General features: G+C 37.2%; 1 protein-coding gene across 1 annotated transcript in view; it reads right to left on the bottom strand.

The window, feature by feature from the left end:
• The window catches only part of LOC578625 (probable C-mannosyltransferase DPY19L3), a 65,733-nt gene extending 54,515 nt beyond the window's left edge, over positions 1-11,218 (bottom strand). The window contains exons 1-2 of the mRNA XM_030994357.1: positions 11,095-11,218; positions 8,596-9,068 (exon numbers count right to left, since the gene is read on the bottom strand). Of these exons, the coding sequence (XP_030850217.1) occupies positions 8,596-9,057 (462 nt within the window). The 5' untranslated portion in view covers positions 9,058-9,068; positions 11,095-11,218. The remainder of the gene's footprint in view (positions 1-8,595; positions 9,069-11,094) is intronic.
• Between the last annotated feature and the right edge of the window lie 1,154 nt (positions 11,219-12,372).

Raw genomic sequence — 12,372 nt, 5'->3', positions numbered from 1 at the left:
TCTGTTGAGAGCCGGAAGCTACATTTGTAAAGGCATTAGGCCAAATTAAAAAAAAAAACATGTTTAGCGTCCTGTTTTTTTGAAAAATAGGAAGGAGGAGGCCCTTTTTTTTTTCTTTTCAAAATGGCCGCTCGTAACATTTTCCCTGACAGTCGGCCTATTTTTCAAGATGGCCGCCGAGATTTTTTTTTTTTTTTTTTTAAATCAGAAATAGATCCATTTTAGCAGTTTTTTTCATGTTTTTTTTCTTTAAAAAAAAAAATATTTCAAAAAAAAAATTTAAAAAAGGGAGGTGCCCCCCAAAAAGGAAGCGGGCGGGGACGCTAAACATGTATATATTTTTAAATGGCCTTAACTCTATGTCGATATGAAATAATCACCCTCAGCAGATTTGTAGTTGCAAACTGAAAACTTTTTACTTAACCCCCCCCCCCCTCAAATATGCTATCTTTTTGTAAAATTAGCGGGGCCATCACACAGCCGCAAACCTCTTCCTGAGCTATCCTATTGTATGCCACGTGCTAAGAGGCTTACATGAAGTGGTAAACCACAAATATGATTGTATCGTTTCTTTTGTGGCAGCCATATATGAGGGATGACTGGAGGAGTGAGTGACAAGGATCGGTACAATAATATATCAAGGTCGATTCTCTTTAATCAGATCACTATGTACGCCTATTGATGTCACAGAGTGAGAGAATGTCATCCATCAACCAGAGATTAAAAAGCACTTAAAAGGGGCTTATCACCAAAAATAGTTTATTTCATGCAAGAACCCTGTATATCAGCTTCAAATATCTATACAGGTGTACAGTATACAGTATATGTAAATATCGAAATTTACCAGTAATTTAGTAAATATCAAAATTGCACTTAGTCTACTAGTTGTGCACACAGAGGTATAAAAAACAAAAGAGTTGAAGCGATTATTTTAGTACTTAGTAGTTTTAGTACAGAGTCGCAGTCAACTTCACTGTGAGAAAATTATTTCTTTTGCTAATTCATCATGAATTAGCAAATACCTTGGTCACTGCTTAGTAATTTACAAGCCTACAGTTTGGTTAAATTGTTATCATGTGTTTATCGGAAAATGAAAAGATAAGTGATTCTAGTAGATAAATCATATAAACAAATTATCCTAACTACATTCCAGAAAAGTCTTCTCTTTGAAAAATATCTTATTAATCCTGATGTCAAAAGGAGAAAAGATATCAAAATATCAATGCACAGAATCCAGAGTAAACCAAATAATTCCACTGCCAAGAAGAAGAAAAAAAGTCAAATATATTCCAAATTATGTAACGATCCGAAAAGTGCTCAAATGCTCATCCAACACTGGCAGGTCATTGCAGACCAACAAAAACACTTGCCCAAGATGTCTAGCTATCATCACTATCATCACTGTCATGAAGTATGAACAATAATCACATCCTCAGTGTAAACCCTGGGCCGGCTGAACCCCTTGGAGTATTAAATAGCAGGATTCTCAGGCAGAGCGCCTGAAGTATGAAATGCTTGTTCAGTGTACTGTGATATCGTGCAGGGTACATGCATCTGCACACTTTTAGGCCACACCCCCTTGTGTACACTTCAACACTTCCCTGTGAGGATTAGTCCACCCAGGACGTCCCACTTCTTGTAAAGGACTACACAGGAGCCACACCTCCTCTGTGATATGATTGGCTGGTTGATCCTTGGTTGACAGTGACTAATGCTCATGCTTCCTGCCATTCAAGCTGCTGGGATTTATTTAGCAGCAGCTTGTTTATATGCACTAGGCATTTCATTTTGTCAGATGTATTGAGCACTCATTTTTTTCTTCCATTCAGATAACTTTTCCTTTTTTTCTGTTAGAGGATGGGATAAGAAGAACAATTAAAAGTAGAATTTCTACATTTAACAATTTGTCTACACTGTACCGTATTTACCGGCGATAAGGCCGCACCGCCGCATAGGCCGCACCCCCAACTTTGACATTTCAAAGGGGAAAAAAAAAAAAAAAAAAAAAAACGGTCAAAACAAAATAATCATAATTTTCTCGAAAACACTATTTTTTTTTTTACAAACTGATACCAAATTCATCCATATTCGTATAATTTACCAGAAGTTTAGCTAAAAAAGTGATCGCAGGCAGATTTGGTGTCCGATATACCCTACCACAATGTACGGTGTAATGCGAAACTGCATGAAATGGAAAAACAAAATGGCGACTTCGGATGGATGTTCGCGGCAGCTCTGTTAGACTGTCCCTTCCTTTACCTTTGCAATGCATTGGCACGAACTTAGATCAAGATCTATCGGCAAATGTTGTGTTAGGACGTTTATTTTTGTCTTCATGTCAACAATGCAAGATAAAATTGTCGGTAAGATGTTTGGAAATGTCCTGTACAATAGTGGTATTGTTATTTTACCGTTTCTAGTCCCATACGGGCAAATTCGTGTTGGTTTTGACTTTCTTTTTTTTTTTTTTTACTCTTTCGACGTAAAGGCCGCACCCCGACTTTTTAATATTTTCTCTTCCAAAAATACTGCGGCCTTTACGCCGGCAAATACAGTATTTATATTTCTATTATATTTGACTATTAAAGCAGGAACATTTATTTTCATATAACAGTGGGAACCAAAACTTTATTGATAAGTTAATTTTTAACAAAATCTATTACATGTAACTACATGTAGTGTGTTAAGCCTTAAGGAATCTTAAGTCTTAACTTCAACAAAATACAAACTTGTGACTAAAGGAATGCAAATCAGCCCAATAGTAAATCAAATAAGACCATTTTCGCAATGTAATCAAATCTAATGCATAAATCTGTGTTAAGTGCCATGTTACAAATTAATTAATTTTCCTGTTATAAATAATTGTATTTCAATAGTCAGAATGCGAATTGCATAAAGTTGTTGCTACATGTACAGTATGTCGGTCAAACATGATGGCTTTTCCTACCTATTAAACAACATTGCATTTCTACAATTGAAATATAATACACACAATGCATGGCCTTTAATTATTATTATTATTATTAGAAATTTCTTTTTATACCATGTCCTTTCAATCAGATCAATTCTGAAAAGCCCTTTGAAAGAAAATATCCTAATCAATTCATGATGTTTGGATATTTGACCAATGTGTTCCTACTGTGAGCATCTGGGATATGAAACTTGCACGAATTGGACTCCAACTGAGACTGATTATATCTCTTCATTGAATACAGGACAGCAATACCTGGCCTTTTGGGAGAGAGGTAGTTTGAAAGTAGACCACAGAAGAAATAAGGAGAAAGGAAAGAAAAAAGAAGTTAAAGTAGAAGAACAGAGTAAAGGGGGAGAGAGAGATGCGATGGAAACTCCAGCCCACCAAAGTCTGCAAGCTAAAAAGCAAAAAGGGAAAAAGAGAGAGAGTGATAGAAGAAAAAGGAGAAAGAGAAAAGGAGAAAAGAAAGAGAAAGGAAGGTAAAAGAGAATAAGAAACGAGGGAGAGAGAACAAGGAGAATGAAAGAGAGAGAGAGAGAGAGAGAGAGAGAGAGAGAAAGTAGAACATAAAACTTTAAAGGAAACCTTGCTCCAAAGAATAAGTTCTCCATCTTTGAAGGATCTGAATTGATAAAACTTGAGAGCATCCAGGGGCTTTGCCCCTACATGTACAACCCACCAGGGGTGTTCAGGGGCCGTAAGACACACGTTGGCTTCGGCGTTCCCTTCATGAAAAATTCCTGGATCCGCCGCTGCATTTAGAGGGACACATACAATGTACATACATGTGTATGTACACAAATGCATCTAAGGAAACAGAATGAATTACATGCCATGTTTTTTTATTTTGCAGTAATCCTTCTATTAAACAAGATGCAATATGAACTTGCATGAACTGGATTCCAACTGTCCGAGATTGATTATTTCTCTTCATTTAATTCATTCATGTACTGTATATACTTTAAGTTGCATGTTTATAAGAAAGTGGAACGAGAAAGAGAGACAACTTTGAAGGCAGAAATATAGAGGGAGACAAACACAAATACAGATCTAGGGAAAAAGGGAGACTGGGAATGAATAAAATGTTTTTTTCTTCTTCATCTTCTGCAGTAATCCCTTACAAAGAGGTACACTGTACATGTATAGTACTTGTATAAACTGGATTCCAATTGTACATGGAACTTGTGTATTTGAAGCCCATTGGATTTCTTTTAATTTCTTTCATTTTGCTAGAAAAATATCATTATTGTACTAACCACAAGGCAAAATATAGAATAATATTTTTAGAGTACCGGGTATACATGTACTGTATGTGTACATGCATGTGTAAGTAATTTCACTCTACACACAATTGTATACAGCACTTGTTTTGTGTTCAATGTTTTTAAGTTTATTTTAAGACAACCTATTAAAATATTGAAAAATCAATATTGCCATAATTCCATGTATTATGACACAGCACCTCATAAACAGCTTTGCAGCCTGGCCTTTGAAAATGCGGTGCTGATCGAGCAGCATCTGCAAATTTCATGCTCTCCTCCCCCCCCCCTCTCTCTCTCTCTCTCTCTCTCTCTCTCTCTCTCTCTATGCTTCCAGGGTAGTAGCTAAATACAATCAATCAATTGGCTATTGATTTTTTTTTTTCTTGTTAAGAAGCTATAATACACCTCCCTCTATTAGAGGCAGGCTTTGTGTTGAAACTGAATGGGAGGATGCAATGAACAAAGGATCAGTACCTTATGAGAGGAAGACACTTTGAACACAAGATACACACAGTATGTCAGTAAAAATTAATCAATAGGCCTGAAAATCATACAGAAAGAGCTATTTTGTACACAGAAAAGCCTAAACTATGGCCTGAAAATAAATTGCTTTTGCCTAAACTGAAAACTGGCATCCCTGTGTAGTACAGTATTGAGTATTCTGATCTGAATTCTGTATTCAGCTTTTACACATACAATGTACAAGCGGGGTCCAGACAACTCGCCACAAAGACAACCCGCCCCAAGACAACCCGCCACAATACCCTGGACATCCCGCCACAATACCCTGGACAACCCGCCACAATACCCTGGACAACTCGCCACAGCCTTTTCGGACAACTCGCCACACTTTTTCCCATCATGATTTCTAGATCTAAAATGAAATGAAATTGTCATTTTTCATGATTTTCGTGCTTTTATAAACACAGTCATTACAAAGAATAAAGAATAAAGTTGATTTCCCTAATTGTAACAATAATATATATTGAAATGAAATTGTCATTTTTCATGATTTTCGTGCTTTTATAAACACAGTCATTACAAAGAATAAAGTTGATTTCCCTAATTGTAACAATAATATATATTGAAATGAAATTGTCATTTTTCATGATTTTCGTGCTTTTATAAACACAGTCATTACAAAGAATAAAGTTGATTTCCCTTGTAACAATAATATACTTTTGATCTAGAGGTCTATAACAGCTGCATTTTTCTGTCCCAGAATTTTTTTAATGGTAGGATACTGGAAGCACTGGCGTACCAGGGGGGGGGGGGGGTGGGCAGTTGACCCGCGAAATAAAATTGGAATGTGGTTTATTTCTAGATTTTCTGGGTTACTTTCGTGATATAAATAATTAAATATTGCTATATTTCTGTTTATGTGGCAAGGCTTTATTGCAAAGGTCCATGTCATGTAAATTGAAATTTAATTATGAAATACATTCTCATGAAACTCGTAATGCTGGTAATTTTCATTTTCCTAAAATTCCGTACAAATTAATGTTTTAAAGGGCCAGTTTTATGGAAAAATATCCCGTTTAATATGAAAAACTCTAAATAAATTAGTATTTTTAAACGATTGTATAAATCCCATATTCTATCATTGTATTCCAGTCAAAATAAATGACATTACGTTTAAGTTAATGCACTTCTCCTTCCCTTTTTTCTTCTTCTTGGTGTTCAGGCTCCCTCTGCTTTCCCTTTCCCTTTTTTTCTTTTCTCAACAATACAGTATATACTTGCTAAGGGATTGACGCTAATAAGGCTAATTGCCCTTTTTGTTAACCCCACATTTTTCATGTAATCAATCTTTTATTGAGAGCGAGTTCTGTGTGATCCTGTATAGACTGGATATTACGCTAAGCGATAGGATCGCTGATAAGATAAAATTTCATTTGACTCTATGGACCCCCTTCAGGGGTATGATAGCACTACATATTTACAACACAATACAGAAAAATATATAAAACAAAGTATATGATAATAAAATACATAGACATGATTATATACATTTTTATATTTCTAAAACACAATAAACATGAGCTAAAGACTAAGTATACCCTACATACAATTTAAAGTTATAAGTCTAAAATATCACGTGGATTGGTTTGTCTACCACTACGAGTAGGCCTATTACACTTTTAGTAACAAAAATAGGACCACGCCTTTTAGCATTATGATCCAACAAAAAGAATTGTATTATAACTGTTATTAATTTTACGAGTTTTCTTAATTGCTTAACGCTAGATATACCATGTTTGTATGTTTTAATATTTTTTTAATGGAGAATGATATCAAATGAATTGAATTGAATGGAACGTTCCATATCCTCTCGATTTCTATCCTGAGGTCTTCATACTTGAGACGTCTCTTTCTTTGATGGCGATGTTGATGTCATGGGGAACGATGACCTCGATGAAATTTACTTTGTTGTTGTCCCTGAAGACAATGTCTGGATTCTTGCAGTTATTATTAGTACTTTTTATTATTGTTGTCGTCATCATCATCACCGTCGTCGTTAAATTGTAATCATCATCATCATTATTATTATTATTATTATTAGTAGTAGTAGTAGTAGTAGTAGTAGTGAAGTAGTAGTAGTACTATATTTCAGTGGGGAATATATTTGTTGTCACTGCCAGGATTACCAAAGAGGCCGGGACGAGCATTCCTGACATCGCAACCAGTTTGGCGCGCCGGAAGCACTTTGGGATTGGGTTGGGTCACTTGGGTGGGGGGTGGGGAATATTCCAGGGGGCTCACCCTCCAGGGGCAGTGGCGTAATGCGCAAAAACGTTTTTGGGGCAGAAGAAAAATCTGCATCGCCACCACTCTTACACGTAACATGCAGGCCCCTGGCGGAACGTTTTTTGAAGTGGAGTATCAACAATCTGATAGAGCGTATATAGTGAGCAAAGTGAGTTGAGCGCAAATTGACGTGGAGTGGGGTCCAGGGGTCAAGGGGTGGAGCCCCCAGAAGCTCATGGGTTTTATGTATGTATACTTACGGTCCGATGAGCATCCATGGGCCCACGTTAGGGCCCTTAGTGGGTTCCAGAGGACGGAGCCCCTGTAAGCTCAGGGGATTTAGGCATTTAATTACGCCAAGATGAGCATATTTTGAAACATCATTTGTGAAACTAGCAGGCCACTCGTTCTTTCTTCCTCTTTCTCTTTAACATACTTTTTCAAAAAGTGCAGGCCCTGCCATAAAGGCTTCAAAATAAGCTGATCCAATCTGATCCACTCGCTCGACAAAAGCAATGTAATCGAGCCATCACCAAAGAACGCCGCCGCCGCGAAAAAAGCGTTTGGTAGACCAGTGCTTCCAGTATCCTACCATAAAAAAATTCTGGGACAGAAAAATGCAGCTGTTATAGACCTCTAGATCAAAAGTATATTATTGTTACAAGGGAAATCAACTTTATTATTTTTAATGACTGTTTATAAAAGCACGAAAATCATGAAAAATGACAATTTCATTTCAATATATATTATTGTTACAATTAGGGAAATCAACTTTATTCTTTATTCTTTGTAATGACTGTGTTTATAAAAGCACGAAAATCATGAAAAATGACAATTTCATTTCATTTTAGATCTAGAAATCATGATGGGAAAAAGTGTGGCGAGTTGTCCGAAAAGGCTGTGGCGAGTTGTCCAGGGTATTGTGGCGGGTTGTCCAGGGTATTGTGGCGGGATGTCCAGGGTATTGTGGCGGGTTGTCTTGGGGCGGGTTGTCTTTGTGGCGAGTTGTCCAGGATTCGTACAAGCTTGTAAGAAGGAAGGCATGTATTTTCAAGTAATTCCAGTATTATGCAGTGATAAAAGTAAATACACAAACAGAATTAAAACTTACCCTATTAACTGTTGATGCACATTTCTACTCCTGGATTTGTGCACATGGTTTAAAATGTAACTCAATTTACTAATTGACTACAGGCATCCAGATTTGACAATCTTTACCAACTGTCAGTGTGCATTTCAGAAACACAGAACAAACATTTCGTTTCAATTTCATTTATCAAACAAAAAAGAAAAATACATACCAAAACAAGACTTTTTTCAGGCCAATCTTACAAAGAGTTGATATCAATCACAAAGTTCTATGTACATAAGAGATAGGAGACGGCAAACTTGCGATTGATGAGAGGACTTCGCAACTCTTTGTAAGACAGGGCCCTGATGTTATAGATAATAGATATTTCCCCAATATTAGCCTCCCTATTGGCCTCCCTTTTGGCTGCCTATATAGTAAATTAGTGGATAAATTATTGTTTTTTAACCAACGAAATTCTCAAACACAACAAAATATGGGGGTTGACAATTGTCTAACAATTCAAAGAGATTGAGACTTACCATTATGCTGCTAAACCAGAGATGATTTTCATGTATTGTGTAGATGCAGGTATAGTAGGCGAACCCCAACAGCAGAGCTAGAGTGACTCCTACTACATAGCTAAGGCTTATCAAGAACCATCTTAATGCCTCTTCTTCATAATCATCATCAACAACTACCTGCACGTCATCATCATCATCATCATCATTGTCTTCATCAATGTTCAAATCCACCTCGTCCTCCTCATCATCATCTGTGTCATCATGCACAGTTCTTTTTCTGGTCTTCTTTCCTGATTTCTCTTTTAGATTGCCATTTTTATTCTTGTGCAGACCCGCTTTCTTGCGTCGGCTTGGAGATTTCTTCACGGTTCCCTCCTCATCTTCCCTGTCGGCTTCGGTTGGGTCCGGTCCTGGAGGGTGCGCCTTGCGTCGGCTCCGGGACCTGGGTTGCCTGGGTGGCCTGGGTTGATTTATAGACATAACGACAGGTGCTACATCAAAGAAAGAAGAAAAGGAAACTGTTAACCCTTTCTCATTAACCCTTTTTAAGCCACTGCACTGAGAACAATTTCCATAAATTAACTTTAATGAAAGAAAAAAATAGAAGCGACAGTTAACCCTTTCTCGTTAACCCTTTCTAAGCCACTATCACTTAAGAAAAATGTCCATAAATGAAATTTATCAAAAGAGTTAAATCTGAGATGACAATTCTTAGTTTATTGGCTTTATTTCTTCCATGGAACAACAGGAAAATAGCATCAGAAGCACTTGCCTAATGTTCTAGGGCAACTAGCATCCAGCATGAACGTGTACCTTGAAAAAGCACTTGCAAGTCAATTGTTCAATAAAATAAAATTACGAGATCATATACTGTTCGGATTATTATCAAAAAGGATTGAAAAAAGAGCTGTTCAAACTATGCATGTATGATAAATGCAGAAAATTGTCTGTTTATACAGTCATATGGATACGGTAATATTGGAAGTTAGCAAAACTGTATAACATTATTATTAATTTGATAGGATTTGAAATTATCCAAATTATGGAAAATTATTTTTGATATGATTGGAAGTTATCTAAATTGTGGAACATTATTATTGATATGATTGGAATTTATCAAAATTGAGGAAGATTATTATCGATTCCTAGACAAATTTAAAAGACATAAATACTTCATATGATAAAAGGAGATATGGTAAGAAATTATAGAGTTCAATATTTAAAAAGAATTAAGTTAGTAATGTTAAATGTTGTGAGAAAGAATACCAATAAATGATGGTGTATCCAATAGTATTCAATGGTGAAATCCCCCCCCAAAAAAGTAATAGTCAATAGAATTAACAACAGATAATTTTGTTAGTTGAAAGACAACATGATTTTTATAAAATTGTTATAAAGATACAGAAATCATTTTTTAAGGACACCAACAGTACATATTGAATTAAAGGACAATCCAACATTTGTAATACGTTCATTTGTTTAAATGCAGAACAATAGGAGAAACAGAATGGAGAAAGTTTTTAATTAATTGGACCAATTATAACAGAGAAATGAATGTTTCAAAATATGGAATCACTAATTCTATGCAGGGGGGGGGGGGGGGGGAGCGATGGGGGCGGTCCCCCCTCCCCCCAAAAAACAAAACATGGATAAACAGTCAAGAACGGTACAATAATTCATCTTCTTTCTCCCTTATAGTTTAAAGACACATCAAAGCTTCAAGGGGGGGGGGGGGGGGCGAAAAATGTTATAAGACGAGGAAGGGTCCAGAATGGTACAACGAATCAACTTCTTTCTCTAATAATTTAATGAAACATCAAAAATTCTGCGCTTTGAGGAAGTCGATTCATTGTCGATTCGATGTACCGTTCTTGAAATTGGATACAGACAAATTAAAGAGTCAAAAACGGTACAACGAATCATCTTCTTTTAGTCTAGTAATATTCTAATATTACGTCAACCCCCCTCCCTGCACGCACCCCCATAGGGAGCATGCTCATTATGGCCCCCCCCCCCCCGAAATAAAATCCTAGCTACGTGGTTGACATGTGTAACTTTTGACGCCTGCATTTATTGCAAGTCTCGCTTGCATCTTCTCAACCCTTCTTCAATCTTTGTTCTTCTTCAAATTTCAATCGTCTTTCCAGCAGACGTTAGCCTTGGCTTAGGAATAGGAGTTAGGATACATAGCATAGATCCTGGTACTTGAAATATCCATACATCGAAGACAAACATGTAGCTGTCTCCTTCTTCACTTTGGTTTCAAGCAACGCTACGCAACCAAAATTTCAAAAGGTCCAAAATCTCGCGACCTCATTCAGCTGCACGGACACGGCTTGAGAGCGCGAGCCTAGGCCATGCCAAGCCGGAGTTGCTGGCGGGCAGTCGGGCTATCTGCTCGATCGATCAAACAACAAACACACACACAAGTCAATGCACAAACATGGCATTAGAAAATTCAAATTTTACGTGCAATATTACAATCCCATTTTAATTTACAAGAAATTCTATACTTACTACAATCTGTCGCCAATATTTTGTTACGTCTTCTGTAAGAAATCAGAGGTTGAACGGTCCCAAAATGTAAATTCACAGAGCAGACGACGAGTCTGTCAATCAAAAGGGAAAAAAAGAACACAACACATTTATTCGGACAGACTGGGATCCAGCCGTTAGATATTAATTGTATGGAAATACTCTCTCTCTCTCTCTTTCTCCTTTTTTCCTTTGTGACATTACCAGAACAAAACTTGTTTTGTTATCCATTAAAAAATATTTTTTACTTTCCAAATGTTCAGTCCTCATCGCATTTCTATTTGAATTCAATTAATGACAAAGATAGTAATACATAATTTTAAAAAATAATTTACGGCGAGTATAAGAGCAAGGTTATGGAGATGTGACAGATAACACACCGTAGAGGTGTGTTAGTAAGCAAATAACTACCGTTGGTGAAGGTGATGGGACAAACTATCACTTCCGAGGCGATCTGGATGTAGCTATCTTTCCGAAGCGAAGCTGAGGAAAGATAGCGTATACATTCTGATCGACGAGGAAGTGATAGTTTGCCATCGCCTAAAACCAAAAGGTGATTATTTGCTTTATATTCCACATCTAAAACAATTTAACTACAAAAATAAAAGGACGTGTATGCATCTACATGAAAGACACCAGGCCCAAATTCACACCAAAAAAATTAAAAGTTTAACCCAACCCTTGAGGATCTAGGATACAGTGCGCGCATGTGTTTGCTTTAATACACCAGTTTACAGTTGTATCAGTGCGCATGCGCAGACAGTTGATCTCGGGTCACTGGCCCCGGAAGCGGGGTCAGTGGCCCCGGAAGCGGGGCCAATAACTTTTGACCAGTGGTATTTATGCGTAAATTAAGATTGCGCCCATGCAAATGATGATGTGCGCGCACAACGCAGCGCGTAGGGCAGTGATATCATCAAAATTTGCATGGGCGCAATCCTAATTTACGCATAAATACATGACCTCTAGGTCATTGGCTTTGTTTAAAATGGCGCACACAACTGTAAACTGGTGTATACACCAGTTTACAGTTGTATCAGTGCGCATGCGCAGACAGTTGACCTCGGGTCATTGGCCCGGAAGCGGGGCCAATAACCTTTGACCAGTGGTATTTATGCGTAAATTAAGATTGCGCCCATGCAAATGATGATTTGCGCGCACAACGCAGCGCGTAGGCAGTGATATCTTTGCATGGGCGCAATCTTAATTTACGCATAAATACATGACCTCTAGGTCATTGGCCTTGTTTAAAATGGCGCA

The sequence above is a fragment of the Strongylocentrotus purpuratus genome, unplaced genomic scaffold (assembly GCF_000002235.5).
Source record: "Strongylocentrotus purpuratus isolate Spur 01 unplaced genomic scaffold, Spur_5.0 spur5_scaffold_21, whole genome shotgun sequence".
NCBI lineage: Eukaryota > Metazoa > Echinodermata > Echinoidea > Camarodonta > Strongylocentrotidae > Strongylocentrotus > Strongylocentrotus purpuratus.
This window is presented reverse-complemented; position numbering and strand designations above follow the sequence as displayed.